Source organism: Cannabis sativa, chromosome X, assembly GCF_029168945.1.
Source record: "Cannabis sativa cultivar Pink pepper isolate KNU-18-1 chromosome X, ASM2916894v1, whole genome shotgun sequence".
NCBI lineage: Eukaryota > Viridiplantae > Streptophyta > Magnoliopsida > Rosales > Cannabaceae > Cannabis > Cannabis sativa.
The window spans coordinates 57935825-57955569 of record NC_083610.1 but is presented as its reverse complement, the minus strand read 5'-3'; the positions used below and the strand labels follow the sequence as shown (position 1 = coordinate 57955569).

At 35.6% G+C, this 19745-nt stretch overlaps 1 protein-coding gene and 1 long non-coding RNA gene across 2 annotated transcripts; one reads left to right on the top strand and one right to left on the bottom strand.

The window, feature by feature from the left end:
• Positions 1-11337: 11337 nt before the first annotated feature.
• On the bottom strand, positions 11338-12009 carry LOC133032756 (uncharacterized). Its single transcript, XR_009685340.1, has 2 exons — positions 11970-12009; positions 11338-11552 (listed from the first exon to the last, which is right to left on the bottom strand). It is a non-coding gene; the product is annotated as an uncharacterized LOC133032756 (long non-coding RNA).
• Positions 12010-15406: 3397 nt separating this feature from the next.
• On the top strand, positions 15407-18903 carry LOC115714638 (O-fucosyltransferase 31). The gene is made up of 10 exons (XM_030643385.2): positions 15407-15703; positions 15784-15846; positions 15930-16023; positions 16152-16222; positions 16430-16518; positions 16618-16821; positions 17352-17622; positions 17806-18033; positions 18168-18365; positions 18538-18903. Exons 1-10 carry the CDS (start codon positions 15563-15565, stop codon positions 18745-18747), a joined length of 1569 nt encoding a protein of 522 aa, XP_030499245.1. The 5' UTR covers positions 15407-15562; the 3' UTR covers positions 18748-18903.
• Positions 18904-19745: the final 842 nt, after the last annotated feature.

Sequence of the window (19745 nt, the reverse complement as noted above, 5' to 3'; positions counted from 1 at the left end):
AACTGAGTCTAACAAGCAGTATGGTCTCAACTAGTATGGAGACCATGGGTCTATATAATCGAGCTTCGAATAAGTCGAACCGAATTTACCAAGTAAATTCCCTAACTTATTAATTCCTTGTTGAATCCACACTTAGAACTTGGAATTGCACTCTCAGTCATATAGAACGCTCTATATGTTCCATGATATAGACACGTCATTAGTTATCCATTGTTATAACCCTAATGTGATCAATGACCCTCTAATAGATGATCTACATTGAAAAGGCACTAAGTTACCGTTACACCTTCAATGTATTTTATCCTTAAAACACTTAGCTCCGTATAAATGATATTTCAGCAAAGTGAAATGAGATCTCCACCACTGACCTCTGTTTAGCCAAGCTCGAAGGATATCATCGTTTCACTTCTAAGTTCCTATAGAAGTTATAGATTCCATATTTATGGTAGCGCTCCCACTCAATTATACTATCATGTTCCCAAAATGTACGTATCACCCTGACCCAAAAGTAGGCTTAACTAACAAATCAAAGAACATGTATAGTACTCTTGAGATCGAACCTAACCATATCAGGATTAAGGTCATTTGATCTAGGATCAACAGGTGATATTGAATTGAATAGATATTACGGTAAGTTTTAATATATCTAATCAAAGTTCAATATCGGTCCCTTCCGAGGTATACTCCATACATCCGATACTGGTAAACTTTGTCAATGTCCTGGACAGGACATAACACTTTTCCAAGGTGTAAGAATACCTATCGCTGATTATACCATGTCAGTCTAATCCAGTGTTCTGACAAATCAGGCACCTATGCCAGTCGAGCCACTGGTACTGGTCTCACCACTAGCTCCCTCAAGGGTCTCGCTTGTAAGGCGCACAGGGGGTAATAGCTAAACTCACCAGCTCACACTGACCTAACTTGGCATGCTTGCCCAAGTTTGATTCCACAGGTCCTCAACATATCACCTGTGTAGCCTAAGATAGTTCGCACTTTTGATTCTATTAACTCAGCCTCAAAGGTGACGTTAGGATCCTAGGGAGTCTTTGATGTACGTCTTTTTCTCTTGTGAGGGCAGCACTCATAGCATGTTCTGTGACTGCTAGGTGCACGCCTAGCTCTTCTTTTTCATGGGATTTGGGCAACACAGGTGGCTGAGCCAATTTGTTTCTTCAGCTCCTAGAATGTAGTTTCACATTCCTTTATCCACTCAAATTTGTTGTTGCTTTTACTTCATGTCGAAGAAGGGTACACATTTATCTGTATACTTGGACACAAGTCTGCTTAGTGCAGTAGTGTGTCCTATTTGGCTTTGTACTTCCTTGATTGTTGTGGGAGACTTCATGTTCAAAAGGGCTTGGATCTTGTTTGGGTTTGAGCTTCTTCATGTTGTAGCTGCGAAGGATTTTGAAATTTTCTGTCTAGGTCCTCCATATGCCCCCAGCCCTTTTGGACTTGACAAGCATATCGTCAACGCACACCTCCATGTTGCAGTTAATAAGATCATTGAACATCATGAAGCTTGTGTGCTCTTGATTTGATGGATGCATCTTTTATTTCTTAGCTTTGGACAAGGGCAAGTTGTAATAGTGACGGACATATTATTGGTCTTCTTTCAACATCCTACCCCTGCCTTGTTGGGAATTTCAAGTAGGGTGGTAGATGGATGTTACTCCTTCAAGTTGTATAAGGCTGGTCAGCCTATCATGGCATTGAAAGTTGAGGGAACGTCGATTACGACAAACTGCGCCATCAGAAATCTAGTGGTTGGATTTCCCCAACAGTGAGGGGTAATTTGATATACGTAATGTATGTGATGCCTTGGCCAAAGACGCCATACATCACTTGATTGTATGGTGCCAAGTTAGCGAGTTGCAGCCTCATTTTTTCATGTGTTGATTTTGAAATGAATGTTGAGGGAGGCTTCATTGTCCACCATGTATCTTGCTGCAGTTATATTCTTGATTTGTGCGTTAACGACTAGGGGGTCGTTGTGCGGGAAACTGTCTTGGGTAGGATCTCCTTTTTGAGAAAGAGAGTGTGGGCTTTCCAAGCTTTGGTTGCTTAGAGCCTCGTTCTTTGCCTACCAGGAAGTCACTTTTGGGCTCGTGACGGAGTGTCCGAGCATAGTGCTCTCTGGCTTTGTTGGTCTCGCTTGCAATATGGGGTCCATCAATGACGACCCCTAAGTATCCTGCCATCTAAGGTTTGGGCAGAGTTGGTGGTACTTGCCTGTACGCCTGGCCGGCCATACGGACTTCTAGAAGAGTTTGGCCAGCCATGGGGACTCCTAGAGGTGGTTAGTTGGCCACAGGATGGATAGTGGGGCCTGTTGTTGAGCTTGAAATCCCTGGCCGGTCCCCCATGTCGCTAGTTGCCGGGATCTGACAGTTTTTGATGTTTGACCTTTGAGGAAAGATCTGTCCTTCCTCTTGCAAGAGAAGATATGTCCTAGTTCCTGAGGATCTGGGTTGCTCAGCATATTGATAGACCTTCCTTGATCTATTAGCAAGTCTTCCTTGAAGTGGATTTCTGATGAGATCCTGGCCACTTCGATTGGTTCTCTGGTTGAACCGCCTTATCATATCACTGGCCTCTCTATTGTGATAATTTAACTCTACTTGGTAAGATCGAAGGATGTACTCTTGGTCATCCATTCATCTCAGGAGTTCGTGTCTCTACTTAGCAAGCACATCGTAACCAACAATGCGTGGTTCTTTAAGGAATTCACGTCTCTACTGAGGGCATACATCAGAGTCACTAGCATGTGGTTCTTCAAGGAATTCACGTCTCTGCTGAGTGAATACATTGCAGTCAGCAGCATGTGGTTCTTCAATTAAGCCTGTTTGGCAGACGGCCTCTTTAAGTTTGGCTAACTCGAGATCTTCTCCCACGTCCACGCGGGGCTTGCCAATTCCTGGTCTCGTCTATCCTGCATAGTACCGGGGGAAAAACTCGGTTGTTGTTCTTAGGGGGTGCCCTCAAGGACTCTTCCTTCAGTTGGAGGCGCCTATAGAGGGTCCTCCCTTAGAGGCTGGGGCCTGCCATGTTGGAAATTATTTTACCAGGATCTTAAATCTACTCACAAGTATGTTGATTAACACCCTAAATATGAACTTCTAAACCGATTATAAATTAAACACATATAAAGTATGAGAAACCTTACATTGGGTGCAGCGGAATAAAATGTCTCCTTCCGTTCAGATCTCTAACCCTTGTATCCTTTCTATCGCAGAGTATTATCAAGATCTGAACCTGGATCTCTTTCTCTCCTTTCTTCAGTGTTGAATCTCCTTCTTGTTGAATGTCTTTCTTCACGATCTTCCTCACTATGATTGAGGTATCACTTGCTGTGTGTGGGCACTACTCTATCACTAAGAGGTCTGAAATTATTCAAGGAAGAAGAAGAGGGTGAAGGTGGCGGCTAGGTTTAGAAAGAGAAGGCTCAGGTTTTTCTCTGAAGGAAACAAGATGTGAAAGTGTATATTTCCTGAAGCCTGTTGGAAATTATTTTACTAGGATCTAGATTTACTAACAAGTATGTTGATTAACATCCTAATATGAATTCTAAAACAATGAAAATAAATACATATAAAGTTAGAAAACCTTACAGTGGGTGCAGCGGAATAATATGACTCCTTCCATTCAGATCTCTAGCCCTTGATTCCTTTCTGTAGCAGAGCATAATCAAGATCTGAATCTGGATCTTCTTTTCTCCTTCTTTGATGCAGAATTTCCATAATCTTACATACTATGATTGAGATACCACTTGATGTGTGTGGGCACTACTCTCTCACAAGGAATTTGAAATTTCTCTCTTCTTTGCACTCTTATTTTCGTGATCTATATTGCATACAAAGACACACCAAGAGTAGAGAGAGGGGGCGGCTATATATAGGAAAAGGGAAGAGCTCAACTTTCCAAATAAGCAGTTTCCTCTTTTACTGTGTAATTGATTAACTGCCTTATTTAGTGTGATCCACCACTTTCCTATTATTGCTAGGCTTTGATTAGCAATTACATGGCAATTAAAATTGAAAATAATAATTAGGAAACAAGCAAAGAGGTGGCCGGCCATGGTGTGTTATGGGCCTCATTTAGATTTTGCAGTTTCCTCAATTTTATTTCTATTTCTCCAAAAATGCTATTTTTCCAATTCTAACCATTTAAATGCCAAAACTAATTATTTAATAACTAAAATAGATTATTAAATAATATTGTCATTTAAAATAATTATTAATTAGACATGCAAAGTCTCTTAATTAATAATTAAACCTAGAAACCCTTTTATTTACAATTTCATCCTTAAACTGTGAGAATTCACAAATTAGACATAGTCTAACTTTTAGAATGATAACTGATTAATCACAAATCAATTATAGAGTCTTACAAGCAGTATGGTCTCAACTAGTATGGGGACCATGGGTCTATATAACCGAGCTTCCAATAAGTCGAACCGAATTTACCAAGTAAATTCCCTAACTTATTAATTCCTCATTTAATCCACACTTACAACTTGGAATTGCACTCTCAGTCATATAGAATGCTCTATATGTTCCATGATATAGACACGTCATTAGTTATCCATTGTTATAACCTAATGTGATCAATTATCCTCTATATAGATGATTTACACTGTAAAGGGATTAAATTATCGTAACACCCTACAATGTATTTTATCCTTAAAACACTTAACCCTGTATAAATGATATTTCAGCTAAGTGAAATGAGATCTCCAGCATTTATTTTCGTTTGGTTAAGCTCGAAGGAAATCATCCTTTACTTTCTATTCACCAGATAGAAGCTATAGATTCCATATTTATGTTAGCGCTCCCACTCAATTGCACTACTGTGTTCCCAAAATGTACGTATCACCCTGACCCAAAAGTAGGCTTAACTAACAAATCAAAGAACACGGATAACACTCTTGAGATTGAACCTAACCATATCAGGATTAAGATTATTTGATCTAGGATCAACAGGTGATATTGAATTGAATAGATATTACGGTAAGTTTTAATATATCTAATCAAAGTTCAATATCGGTCCCTTCCGATGTATACTCCATACATCCGATACTCGTAAACTTTGTCAATGTCCTGGAAAGGACATAACACTTTTCCAAGGCGTAAGAATACCTATCGCTGATTATACCATGTCAGTCTAAATCCAATGTTCTGACAAATCAGGGAATAAACTTTTGAACATATAATTAAGATTATATTCCACTGTGCTGACAACACTATAATCTTTAACAAACTCATATGTTCTGGACTTAAAAAGAATTCATACATTATATACATATAATCATGAAATAAATCATGCAAACCATGCAACATAAAATGTTATTTCTGATCTTCATTAATAAGTAAATCTGATTATATTGAAATGAGTTTTATTTAGGGCACAAAATCCAACAAAGCCTTCACTATCTATTTATAGCATACCACATAGGGTTAGCCTTGAATTATTTGGCATTCAAATAATGAAAATATCAGATGATATTTCTTATAAAAGTGGCCGGCCAAGGCTATATGGATTTGGGCCTCACTTTTGCAAATTTTGCAGTTTTATCAATTCTGCATCTTACTTTCTCAAAAATGCCAATTTTCAAATTCAACCATTTAAATGTCAATTCTAACTATTTAATAACTATAAATAATTATTAAATAATATTGTCATTTATCATATTTATTAATTGAACCATACAAAGTATCTTAATTAACAAATATGCCTTAAAAACTCTTTCTTCACAATTTCGCCCTTACTTAGTGAAAAATTCACAAATAGACATAGTCTAATTTGAGAATTATAATTGATTAATCAAAACCAATTAAATGAGTCTTACAAGTAATATTGTCTCAACTAGTGGGGGGACCATGGGTCTATATAACCGAGCTTCCAATAAGCAGATCAAGAATTTATAACCTAAATTCACTGACTTATTAATTCTTCGTTCAATCCATGCATAGAACTTAGAATTGCACTCTCAGTATATAGAACGCTCTATATGTTCCACCATATAGACACATCATTAGTTATCCATTGTTATAATCCTAATTTGATCAATGATCCTCTATATGAATGATCTACATTGTAAAGGGATTAGATTACCGTAACACCCTACAATGTATTTTATCCTTAAAACACTTAACCCCGTATAAATGATATTTCAGCTATGTGAAATGAGTACTCCACCATTTATTTTCGTTTGGTCAAGCTCGAAGGAAATCATCCTTTACTTTCTATTCGCTAGATAGAAGCTATAGATTCCATATTTATGTTAGCGCTCCCACTCAATTGCACTACCGTGTTCCCAAAATGTACGTATCACCCTGATCCAAAAGTAGGCTTAACTAACAAATCAAAGAACACGAATAACACTCTTGAGATTGAACCTAATCATATCAGGATTAAGATCATTTGATCTAGGATCAACTAGGCGATATTGACTTGAATAGATATTGCGGTAAGTTTAATTAAATCTATGCCAAAGTTCAATATCGGTCCCTTCCAATGCATACTCCATGCACCCAACCTAAGCTTTACTTTAACTAATGCTCTGGAAAGAACATAGCATTATACCAAATGCAAGTAAACTCTGTTGTAGATTATCATATTAGTAAAACCCTGTGTCTGATAAATCTAAGAATCTTTATTCACATAGTCATGTTTACTTTCCAATGTGTTGACAACACAATAAACATGATCAAGTATGTGAAAAGGGTTTGAATGAATTTATAAATCAAATAGACAAGCAATTGATAACATGAACCAAAACATACACAAATGAATGAAAAATACTTCTGTTTCTTTATTGATGTTGAATAAAATGGATTACATTGAATTGAAATTTTATTTAGGGCATAAAACCCAACATGCCACTTGTATCAGTCTGGCCACTACAGAGTCCTGCCAGGTAATCCTGGCCGCCCATAGACCTACAGGGGAGGTCTGGCCACCCAAGGTGTACAGGATCCGACAGGTTAAGGCTTGTAGGATCTGGCAGGCCAAGGTTTGTAGGACTTGGCATGTCACTATAGCTTCGCCAAGAGGAGGCTAGACTTATGGCGCTTGTTGTGGTGACAAGACTCATCACATATGTAGTGTTCATGGAGATTCCACTTGTGACGGGAACCTGAGTATCTGGATCTGAAATCTATGGGTTTTGAAGGAGACTTGAAGATACGTATAGTATGATAAGAGTTCTTCTTGTGTTCACCATGGAGTTTGATCAGATATGATATCCACAATCTCAATGAAAGCACCAAATTGTTGACCTCAAAAGTGATCAGCTGACAGCAGAGTCGTATGGATCTGATGCTTGCCATGTGTTACACAAACAAAATGAAAAAGTATAAACACAAAGATTTGTTATAGAGATTCGACCCCCATGTGATAGCGGGTAATGACCTACTCCCCTTTTTGGTTGTATTGATACCTAGAAATAATACTATTTAGATCACTATAGGTGGGATCTAATATAGCTCTCTATATGGATACAAACATGAATCAGTAGGCAGATCTTTAATGAGAGAGTGAGATTGCCTTAGAGGTGTGTGAAAAAAGAGAGAAGAGAGAGCCCTATTGGGCGTGATCAAGAGAGAGAGAGAGAGAAGATAGAAGAGAGAATAGGGCTTTCAGACATAAAGTAATTTGGAGGCTAAGTAACTTAGGTTTCTAGGCTAGGGTTAAGGCCTCTATATAGGAGGCCTAAACCCTAGATTACAGTTTAAATCCTTGGATATTTGTATAGGTTGTTAGATAATTACAAAAGACTAAAGTGCCCTTGAAAGTAGATATTATCTAGTTGTTTTATTGGGCTTTTAGGGCCCAATTCGCAACCCAATTAGCAGTCCACGTGTAGAGTTGTCCAGAAATTCCTATCAGGTCAATCCTAGCCGGCCATGGTCTTGCCAGGTCAATCCTGGCCAGCCATGCTCCTGCCAGGTCAATCCTAGTCAGCCATGCTCCTGCCAAGGTCTGGCAAGGATCTAACAGGTCATGTTCTTGCCAGGATCTGGCAGGTCATCTTCTTGCCAGGATCTAGAAGGTCATGTCCCTGTAAGGATATGGCAGGTCACTATAGCTTTACCAAGAAGAGGCCAGCCTTTGGATGTGGAGGCCAACCTTTTACAAGTTGAGGATAACTTTGTATATCGTTTCCTTCTAAAGGTTAGATTCCCTTGGTCGAGCGAAAGCTCCCTTGGTTCGAAAGTTACTTCTTGGCTGGCCAGCTTGTGCATAGATCCTGGTCGACCTATAGGCTCACCCTGGTCGGCCTATAGGCTTCTCTTGGCCGACCAAGGATGTTGGTACAACTCCTTGAGGGCTCATTTCACTCCATTCGGTTGCTGCTTGACCGTTTTGCTATATCTTGGGATAACATAATTGATTAATTAAAACCAATTAACTGAGTCTACAACCAGTATTATACTAGTTGGGACCATGGGCCTGTATAATCAAGCTTCCAATAAGTAGATCTAGAATTTACCAAGTAAATTCTCTAACTTATTAATTCCTCCTTGCGCCAATATAGATTCAAAATTGCACTCTTAATTATATAAAATACTCTATATGTTCTAAGATATACATATGTTATTAATTATCCATTGTTATAATCTACATAATCAAAGATCCTCTCTAGATGATTTACATCGAGTAGGAACAAATTTACCATTCTACCGCTCAATGTATTTTATCCTTAAAACACTTAGCTTCCTATAAATGATATTTCAGTAAACTAATATAATTACTGAAATAAGAGATTTTCTATTTATCTCTATTAAGCCAAGCTTGAAGGAAATCATCATTTCACTTCTATGTCTAGATAGAAGCTATAGATTTAGTATCTATGATTAGCGCTCCCACTCAATTGTACTACCATGTTTCCAAGATATAAGTATTGGCCCGAACCAATTGGTAAGCTTTAACGAACAACTCTAAGAACACAAATAACACTCTTGAGATCGAACCTAACTATATTAGGATTAAGATCTTTTGATCTAAGGTCAACTTGGTGATATTGACTTTGAAAGATATAACAGTAAGTTTATGATATCTTTACCAAATTCAATATTGGTCCAGTCCAATGTATACTCCATACATCTGATACTAGCATACTTTACCAATGCCCTGGAAAGGACATAACACTTATCCAAGGTGTAAATGAACTTTATCGCTAATTATCACATCAGTGTAAATCCAGTGCACTGATAAATCATGGGACATAAGCTTTGAAACATATAATCACAATCACCTTCCACTGTGTTGACATCACTGTAATTATGAATAACAATATGTTCTGGATTTATTAGAAATTGTATATTAAACCATTATCATGAAAATAATATGCTAACTTAAATGACTTCTAATCTTCTATTGATAACAAATAACTAAAATGAGTTTTATTTAGGAAAAAAATCCCAATAGATCTTAAGATAGGCGCTCTAAGATTTGGTGAGATAATGAATTAGAGGTTGGATCTTAAGTTTTAGGTCCCTCTCCCTAGGTCTAGATGATATGCCTATACAGGACAAGGGTTTCACTACCCATTTCCCTAAAATCTGCGAGAATGGTTGCAATGGTTTAATGCTTTACATTTAATAACAATAAAGAAATTACATAAAAATTAAATATCTTCTCTATTTTTGGGGGTGGTTAATTATTTGAATGTCTTCTATAAGCTTCCATCTTCAAGAAATATGTTGAGAAAATGCTGAAGGAAGGAAGAGTACCACTGTGGGTGAATATTGACACCAGATTAGTGCCATTACTCGTGTAAGACACCATATGTGCGAGTATTGACACTTGGGAGGTGCCAGTACTTGTGTGATATGTTGTTGGGGCTCCATCCTTGGAGAAAAGTGTCCTTGGGCGAGTACTAACACTGGGAGAGTGTCAGTACTCATATGGTACATAGTTGGGTGAGTACTGACACTATGTTGGTGTCAGTACTCGTGTGAAACTTCTCTATTTGGGCATCTTGAGTTGTCTTTGACAAGTCTTTGAAGATTGGTAGACATTTTATAGGATTTGAGCGTCAAAACACCCAAGATTTCTCTTTGAACTAGCCCACACGATTACTACGAAAAAAAGGAGTGTCAGTACTCGTGTAAGATACTTCTACACCCTTTAGGGACTTCACATATTTGTTATGTGATCATTAATGTTGGAAAGAACCATTTGGTCACCAATCTCTTCATCCTTCCTCTTAGGCAAGTACAGACACATCCTGAGGGTCAATACTCATGTGCTATGTGAGTACTGCCACTTAGGGAGTGTTAGTACTCGTGTATTATCATTTTCCTCCTTTCTTTGTGCAATTTTGAGTTTAGGGATCAAGTCTTAGTGTATGCATGTGATATTTTGCTCAAAGTGTCAATTCTCTTTGGGAATATCTTAGTATGCGACTACTAACATTAGGAAGTGTCAATAGTCATGTATCACATTTCCCTTAGTATTTGGTGATGTCATCTTATCCATTGTACTCTTTTATTCTCAAAAAGTTAAACATTTTAGCCTCCTTGTTGGATTTTTTCTCGAATTAGGGCTTTGAACTGAGTATTCATTTCTCAGATTTGTTAGAGAGACACACCCTAGGGGTGCGACTACTGACACTCGACCCTTTCAGGGCAATAGTCGCATGCTTCCCTCTTTGTGCCACATGGCACTTTGCTTCACCCTTTGTCACTTAGTCAAGGTCTTCTTTGTTAACTTTTGTGTCTTTAAGGTGTATTCTTGTCTTATGGACCCTCATGTAAAATGATGGGTAGAATTTTATTTTTATTTTTTTTGCAAAAATTAGGTATAATAGTTGTTTTTAAGCTTTTTTTTATTATTAGTTTTTAAGATTATTTTTGTGTTATTTTTTAATTTCTTTTTAGTTGACACAATGTGTTGATATCTTATTGATTTTTATAAAGTTGGATTATTTTTTGGTTGTTTGTTTGTTGTCATTTTTCCTGTTAATAAAAAAATGATAATGTATTTGGTCTTTAATAGGTATGTTTTTTAGTTATAATTCTTTAGTTTTTTAAGCTATTGTTGTGTTATTTATAAGGTTTTATAGTAGGGCTGCACATGGGTTGGGTTGGGCGGTTTTTGGACGGTTTGGCGGTTTTTTTATTTGGCGGTTTTTCAAAATCTCAACCCATACCTGCCCAATAAAAGTTTGGGTTGGGCGGTTTTTTAGGTGGCGGTTTTATGCGGTTTTTTGGGCGGTTTGCGTTACTTAAAAATCAAAACTTCCATGAAAAATTTATACATGTTAATAACAATGCATAAAAGTCCTTAAAATTTCATATCAATTTTTATAAACTCCATAACAAGGCATAATAATAATCCATGAAAATTTCATAGCAATTCAAGTCCATACTCCATAACAATCTAGAAAAGATCCTTAAAAAGTCCATACAAGCTCATAACAATCCAAAAAAAAAAGTCCATAATTTAAGTCCATAACACAATCTAAGTTCATAATAATTCATAAAGTCTTTACAATTAAAACAAAAGTGACTTCAAAAGTTGGCTCCAAATGAAATGCAACTCTGTAAAATAATAAAAAAAATTATTAACATATAAATAAAATTAACACATGCAATCAAAACAGAGTAAAAATCTAAAAAACAAAGGAATTTAACACATGCATTCACACAAAGACTTAATCATCTAAAAGAAACTATATTTATATAACAGGCTTCAAATTTTTTTTTCTCAGATTGAAAACAAGTCAATACTATCCATCCCTTGAGTCCAAGTCAAGCCTCTCTAACCATATATTTAAGAGACTCATAATAGCATTCATAGTATATATATATATATATTATATATATATATATTTATACGAGAATAAAATGAAGGCAAAAGAAAAACAATCATAAAAACCATTGTTGTTGGCTTGTAATAAGAGCGAAGTTCATAAGCTTACAAAGAGGCGAGAATGTATACATTCAATCCCATTATACCTTTTAGCTTGTTGAATACCTATCTTGCCTTTTCTTCAACGATACTTGGAGAGTATTTGAAATCATGAAATTAATAGAAAAATTCAATAAAGAACAATTTGATATAGTTTTATGTATGTAAGAATTCCAAAAAAAGAAAAAAAAAACACAACTGAAAACCATTTAATTAGAAACTAATTAGTAATAACACAATTTATCCACCGAAATAAAATGTGGGAACTTAATCAAATGTGCAATAAAAAAAATAAAAATAAAAGGATAGAAAAAAAAATGCATCTTCAACTCTGTTTTCCAATGCATAAATGTTATAAATTTCTACCTATTATCTGTCACATGGAAAAATATTCAGATCTTAAAAAGCCATGAAATAGACAAGTTGTTAGAACCGGCATTATTACACGAAACAATCCAATTCTAAACGGTAAAAGTAAAAACGAGTGTTGGTTTACATACAGAGAGGTCCTCAGTAATATTGGAGATCTCCTCTTTGGCCTTTTTGGAAATCAAAAACTTCCAACTTTGGTCGAGCTTTGTCCATTTTGGTGGTATTTTTCTCAACTCCAGTTTTCTCGAAACCGAGAGTTTTATAAACTCGAAAACTATTCTCACAATACAAATAAAAAAAAATCAAATAATATATATATAATATCGAACTGAAGAGATCGATTAAGATGTGAATTTGTGGAGTTTCGTATCGTTGTAGGTTTGGATGAAGGTCGGCGAAGTGGACGGGAAGCTGTGGGCCGGCGTTGTGGCTTCGTCGTTCGAAATTTGAATGAAGGTGCGGCGCTCTCCACGGCCGTCTACGGCCCATTTGGAAGTGGAGAAGGGACTTGAGTGGGTTGAGTCGTTGATGGCTTGAGGCTGGGCGGCAGATTGTCGACGATGGGAGAAGAGAAGAATGGAACGAGAAGAGAAGAAGGGGGACGAGCGACTGTGCGGTTTAAGAGCTTCAGACAATTAGTTTTAGGGTTTTTTTTTTGTTTTAGTTTTTTTAGGTATAAATTAAAAAAACTAATAATGATAAATAACGGGTACGGGTTGGACCCGCCCCTTTTTAGGCGAACCCGTACCCGCCCGCCAAACAGCGGGTTAAAATTTAACCCAACCCAATTTTTGCGGATTTTTAATGGGCGGTTTCCATACGGGCGGACTCTAATAGGTTGGGCGGTTCCCACGGTTTAGCGGTTTTTATGTGCCGGCCTATTTTATAGTGCTGACGAAATAAGTTGATGTAGTTAATTTGTATTTTCGGTACCCATATGTTTAATTGAAGAGAAAATGGGAATGAAAGAGAAGTTTGGAAAGAAGAGTGGATGAAAGAAATAAATGAATGGGAAAAAAATGTAAGTATGCATCACAAAATTTTTTCTCTCCAAATACAAAAATAAATAAAATAATAATAATAATAAATAATGAAGAAAAAATAATTCACAATTTATATTTTAACTAAAATACTTGACTATCCTTATTTTTAATTAAAATAAGTTATATATATAATTATTAAACTGTAATTAAATATTTACATTTTTATTCCTTCACTCGTACCAAATAACATAAAGAGAAATACAATTTCTTTTCTATCAACTCAATTTTCTATCTTCCCTACATTTTCAACTATTCCAATTTTGTTTTCTAAGGGTTAAAATTTACTTTTATTAAGTTGTTTTGTTATTGTTATTTAATTGTTTTTGTGTTACTGCTACGTTACGCTACTTTGCCTAAACTTGCCATGTTGTGGCCTTTATCGTGTTCTGACGCAATAGCTTTGCGCACATTAACCATTTTTGATGGCTTTATCTTTCATTTGTATGTGAGTTTTACTCACACATATAGTTCATATGTGAGTCTTACTCTCTCCTTCTTTGATTAGGCATTATCTTAACAATACTATTTAAAATAATAAACTTTAAAAATAATATTTTTGTAAATATTAGTATAAATGATATTTTTCCCTTGCCACAATATTTTTGTAATTTCTAAAATTTATATGGATATATTTGTAAAAATTTGAAAGTAAAAATATTTTTTAAAAATATGTTTCGTAACACTATTTTTCTTTTTTTTTTTTGTTAAATGAGAATCAAATTTTGAAAAAGAAAAAAGATATTATTTTAATTTTTTTTTTAATTATAGTCCATTTGTATTATTTTTTTTTTCAATATTTTGAACCCTAATCTCATAATTAAACCTTGGATTGGGCTTGGATTAAGAACCCCGACACTTGGGCCAGAATCGGACCAGAACCCCGACCCCAACTCCCAGTTCGGACCCGGACACGGCCTGGACCCAAGACCACGACACCTAGGCCAAATTGGACCCCTTCCTACACCTAGCCCCAGCATGGATATCGACCCCTGACCCAAACACGACCCTCGACCACTAGCCTGAACTCGACAAAACCCAACCTACACTTCGTCCCCTTCTTGGACCTCGGCCCCAGTCCCGAATCCGAATCGGTCCTTACTTAAATAAATTTAATAATAAAAAACACATTTTTGTCTTTATTTTTAATATAAAAAATTAAAAACAATTACAAAAAAATTTTTACTTTTAGGGTCTGTTTGGAAATAACTGTGTAATTACTATGTAGTGTAATTACTATGGTAGTAATTACACTGTATAGTAATTACATTGTATTTTAAAATACAAGGTGTGTTTGGATGTCAAGTGGTAATTACATGTGAATTCCTAATATCATGTTTGGCATGATAGTTAGTAATTACACAGTAAATTAATATTATAATATTTAAAAATAAATTTCATCAATTAATAATATATAAATAAATAATAATCTCTTCATAAAATAAAGTCAAAACTATAACAATTTAGTAGAAAATATTTAAAATAATTTTTAAGACTATCTAATTGCTCTTGCGTTTCATATATTTTGAGCTATTATATCTCTAAAATTAAACATATATTGCTTGTCATCATCTATTGGCTCGTCACCAAGTTCTTCATCTGAATCTGAATCAAAATCAATATTGTTCAAACTTTCACAATTTCCTATTTCATTTTCCATGTCCTCTTCGAAAAATTCATCATCCCAATTCCACTTGCGAATAAAGTTGTGAAGTACACAACATGCTAATACAATCCAACCTTATTTTTTGATGATTGATAGAAAAAGGAAAAGTCAATACATTAAAAATAATTAAAATATCATATCAAATAATTAAAATAATTTGAATTTATTTTTGGTATGGAATTACACAGTGTAATTACACCCAATTCTCATGGGGTGTGAGAATTGGAAAGAGTAATTGAGGCCTCCCAATTACCTCTAATTACACAGTTATTATGTAATTACGTGGCCACACAAACACGTCAAACTGTGTAATTACCTCCAATTACATCAAATTCCAATTCTCAAGTGGCTTTCCAAACGCGCCCTTACAAAAAAAACAAAAATTCTACTCTGATTTTCTTGATTTAAAAAATAAAAAAAATACAAATGTTAGAAAACGCAGAGGCATAAGATTTGTTTTGCATCACCGTTAAGAAGATGGTGACAATGCAATATTAAGACTTTTAACTTTAAGAGTCATTAGATTCGATTCGATTCGATCGGAAAAAGCTAATATTGTTGAATGAAGGTTCATCACTTCCACGAGTATTGGCCTAACCACTCCCACAGAGTCGCTTTGGCCGCGGCTTTGCTGCTTCTTTTGCCTGCTTTCTCCCCCAATCTCTTCGCCCCTCTCGGCCGAGCTTTCCCTTCCATCTTCTCCGTAAGTTTCTCGCTCTGCTTTCCACATTTTATCATTTTCAACATTGTACTGTATGTACTGATAAACTAGTCAAATTGCAGGAATGGAACGCTCCGAAATCCATGCATTTCCATCTCTTCAAAGCCGCTTTACAACACCCAATCGTGAGTACTGTTTATTTATTTATTTCATTTTAAGTGGGTTTGCTGCTGAATATGATTAATTTGATTCGTATTTGTTGATTTAGTCTGTTCAGCAACAGAGAAGCCTCTGGTCTCCTTTGGCTCACCAAGGATGGAGACCTTGTCTTGACGTTGAAGAGCCTAAAGATGTACCTAGTTGTGAGTTGTGAACATGGGGCTTTATGTTATCATTCTCTTCTTCTTCTTCTTTTTCTCCCTTATATGTTCATGTTTGTAATGAAGAGTACTTCTTACTCTAATCTTCAAAATTCGTCAATCTTTTGCAGTATCATTGAAAAAATCTAAGGGTTATATCCAGGTATTCCTTGATGGAGGCTTAAACCAGCAAAAGATGGGGGTAGGTAATATTAATAATGAGTAATAAGGTACTAATATACAACCAATGAGATTTTGAGGGTGTCTGTTTTTGTGTAGCAATTTCAAATGGTAAAAAAATTGCCCATTTGGCTGATTTGTATTTTTCTTTGTCGTTGAAGTATAGCTGATTAAAAGTAGATGATCTAATCAAAATTGATGTTGCTTTGACAAAAAAAAAAAAAAATAGATTTGTGATGCAGTTGCTGTTGCAAAAATCTTAAATGCAACACTAGTCATCCCACACCTTGATGTAAATCCTGTGTGGCAAGATTCAAGGTATTTCACTGAGCTAAGTAGCCTTTTCCTGCAATATTTGTAACACATTGTCGGTCCTAGTTAGAGCCACTAATCTGAAGACTTCTACTGCGAGTGCAGTTCATTTGCAGAAATTTTTGATGTGGATCACTTTATATCAGTCCTTCGTGATGAAGTTTCCATAGTTAAAGAGCTACCTGGTGAACTGTCCTGGAGCACAAGAGAGTATTATGCTACAGGCATACGAGCAACTAGAATCAAAACAGCACCTGTTCATGCTTCAGCTGACTGGTACCTGGAAAATGTCCTGCCTGTCTTGCAGAGGTCAGTAAACTAAATGTGTTATTAGCTGTCTAGATCTGACTTAAGTCCTTGTTTATATATTTTTGTTTGTAATTCGTGTCAACGAAACAAATTGGGTCAGAGCTGTGTAGTGTCTCGCCCAAATTGCTCTTATAAAGGTCTTGATCTTTATAGTGCCATTATCTTGGAGATCTGGAAGTTACATAAACATGTATAGTGTAGTCATAGAATTATTGTTGCCTTACTAGTTTAAATGGAGGCTGAGATGAAGAACAGAAAAAGAACTCATTATTGCTTATTTTTTTTTGAAATACATTTATTGCTTATGAATTCTTGCCTATTTTATCGTGTCACTGTGGCAGATCTTGTATGTTTTAACTAGTATCATGTTGAAAAACTCAAATAGTAAAAACATTCTTTCACAAAGTACATGCAAGCTCAGGCACAGACACATATTTATCTATAAAAAGTAATCATTATCTGCATACTGTTTAGGTATTAGTAATGTTCAGAAATGATTAACTAATTCCGAAAGCCTTTCTTTTACACAGTTATGGGGTTGTTGCTATTGCCCCATTCTCGCATCGTTTGACTTTCAACAACTTGCCTTTAAACATCCAGCGTCTTCGTTGTAAAGTTAACTTTCAAGCTTTGGACTTTGTTCCTCATATCAAGGAATTGGGAGAAACCCTTGTTCATCGGTTACGCTTCCCTTCTAGCGAAAATCAAATTTTAGGTACCGAGCACGTGCAAGAAGGAAATAATGAAGTCAAAATGCAGGGAGCTGGGAAGTATGTTGTATTGCATCTTCGCTTTGATAAAGTATGATCATCTCTGCTTTAAGTATTCTAAGGATGATAAATTTTAAGTCACCAGACTTTAGTCTTTAGTTTTGGAAACATTGTCCTCCCTAACAGTTTTTTACTAAAGAATTTTACATCGCGATGAAAGGTGGTTTTAACTAGAATCTTTCTAATATCTCTTCACCTGTTCTTACTCATGCAGGATATGGCTGCTCATTCTGCTTGTGATTTTGGTGGTGGTAAAGCTGAGAAGTTGGCTCTTGCGAAATATCGACAGGTGCTTTGGCAAGGAAGGGTCCTAAATTCTCAGTTCACAGATAATGAGTTAAGAAATCAGGGCCGTTGTCCATTGACACCGGAAGAGATAGGACTTCTATTAGCAGCTCTGGGATTCAGCAATAGTACTCGTCTCTATCTGGCTTCCCACAAGGTTTTCCTATGTCATAAAATTAAACCTTCCAGCAAAGTGGTTCCTTTTAAACTCATATAGAGCTGTTAGTTGAGTTTAAGATGAAGGTTTTGAGAAATAGAAGAATAAATTTCTCTTTCATTTAATATTTTTAGGTTTACGGTGGAGAAGCACGGATATCAGCTTTGCGAAAATTGTTTCCACTAATGGAAGATAAGAAGGGTCTTTCCTCATCTGAGGAGCGAGAGAGGGTTGAAGGCAAAGCTTCATTGTTAGCTGCAGTTGATTACTTTGTGAGCATGCACAGTGATATCTTCATATCTGCTTCTCCAGGAAATATGCACAATGCTCTGGTACGGAAAATGTGATCAACTTCATTCTGATATGGTTCATAAGAAATAAGATAATTAGAGGAACATGGAACTGACAGTTTAGAATCCAACTTTGAAAACCAGAGAATATTTACTTAACAACATTTTAGTATTCTGACTTTCGATGAATTTGCCTTTGTATCACTATTATCAGGTGGGACATCGAGCTCTTCTGAACTTGAAGACTATAAGACCCAACATGGGATTGTTAAGCCAACTTTTCTTGAATAAAAGCATGGAGTGGTCAGAGTTTCAACAGGCTGTTCTAAATGGGCATAAAAGTAGACAAGGGCAGATCAGGTTAAGAAAAGAGAAGCAATCTATTTATACATATCCTGCTCCTGACTGCATGTGTCCATCTTAGTGAATTCAAAGACGAAACGAGGTTGTGTTTTGTTTTCTGCATGTGAAACACAATTTTATAACTAACCTTTTCTAAGAAAAAAACTACTGTAATATAAAATTATTGCCAATTTGGTAAATTATAAATTTAGAAGCTGAAAAAACTGTGATATTGAAATATGACTTAAATAAACGTAATACTAATTTGATTTGATTTGATTTGATTTTTAATTAAAAAAAATTGAATACTGAATATTTCTGTTTTCTGATTCAAATGGATTAAAGTTTAAAGAACTGTTTATTAGAATGACTAATCAAAAGATTCATATCCTAATTTCATATATGTGCATGACCTTATAACTATATGATAAGACCCGAGTAATCTAAACTCAAGAACACCAATAAAACAATAGCAACGTTTCAGAAAAAAAAAAACAATAGCAAAGTAGTAGCCAAACAGTAGAAACTAAATATATGAGAAAAAAACAATTACAAGCTATGCGAGCCCTTAGGCGCAAAGAGTGAATACTCAATACATTGCATAACCCTCTCTCTCCGTATACTATAATGCAACAGAGAACGTCATTAGTGGTACTAGAAAACAGAGCAAAGGAAACTTGGATTGAAAACTGACGTTATATTTGGGCTGCTCCTTGCCAGAAAATAACCCTTAGACTTCTTGAATTCCCTTTATAGAAATTGAGCAGATCATCCCAAACTGAAAGAAAATGAAGGCCCAAGAGCTCATTTGTACAATGAATCAAGACCTTACCACTAGTCTCTCAAATTTTGAGTCGATAGATGGTTTGATGGTGTTTTAGGGGGTGTTCCTCAAATAGTCATCCAATCCAAAGAATAGAAAAATTCATAATGTGCACTTGTGTGATAACCGATTCAATCCAATCCACACATATTTATAAAACTAGTGAGATATTAAATATTAATTTTTTTTTTGATATTTTTGTAATAATATGAGTAATTATTTTTATTTCGAAAATAAATTTAAATATAATAAAAAAA

Coding starts and splice junctions, on each gene's coding strand:
- LOC115714638 (XM_030643385.2), top strand. CDS start 15,563: ATGAAGGTTCATCACTTCCACGAGTATTGGCCTAACCACTCCCACAGA. Junction 15,704..15,783: donor CTTTCCCTTCCATCTTCTCC/GTAAGTTTCTCG, acceptor GTCAAATTGCAG/GAATGGAACGCTCCGAAATC. Junction 15,847..15,929: donor CCGCTTTACAACACCCAATC/GTGAGTACTGTT, acceptor TTGTTGATTTAG/TCTGTTCAGCAACAGAGAAG.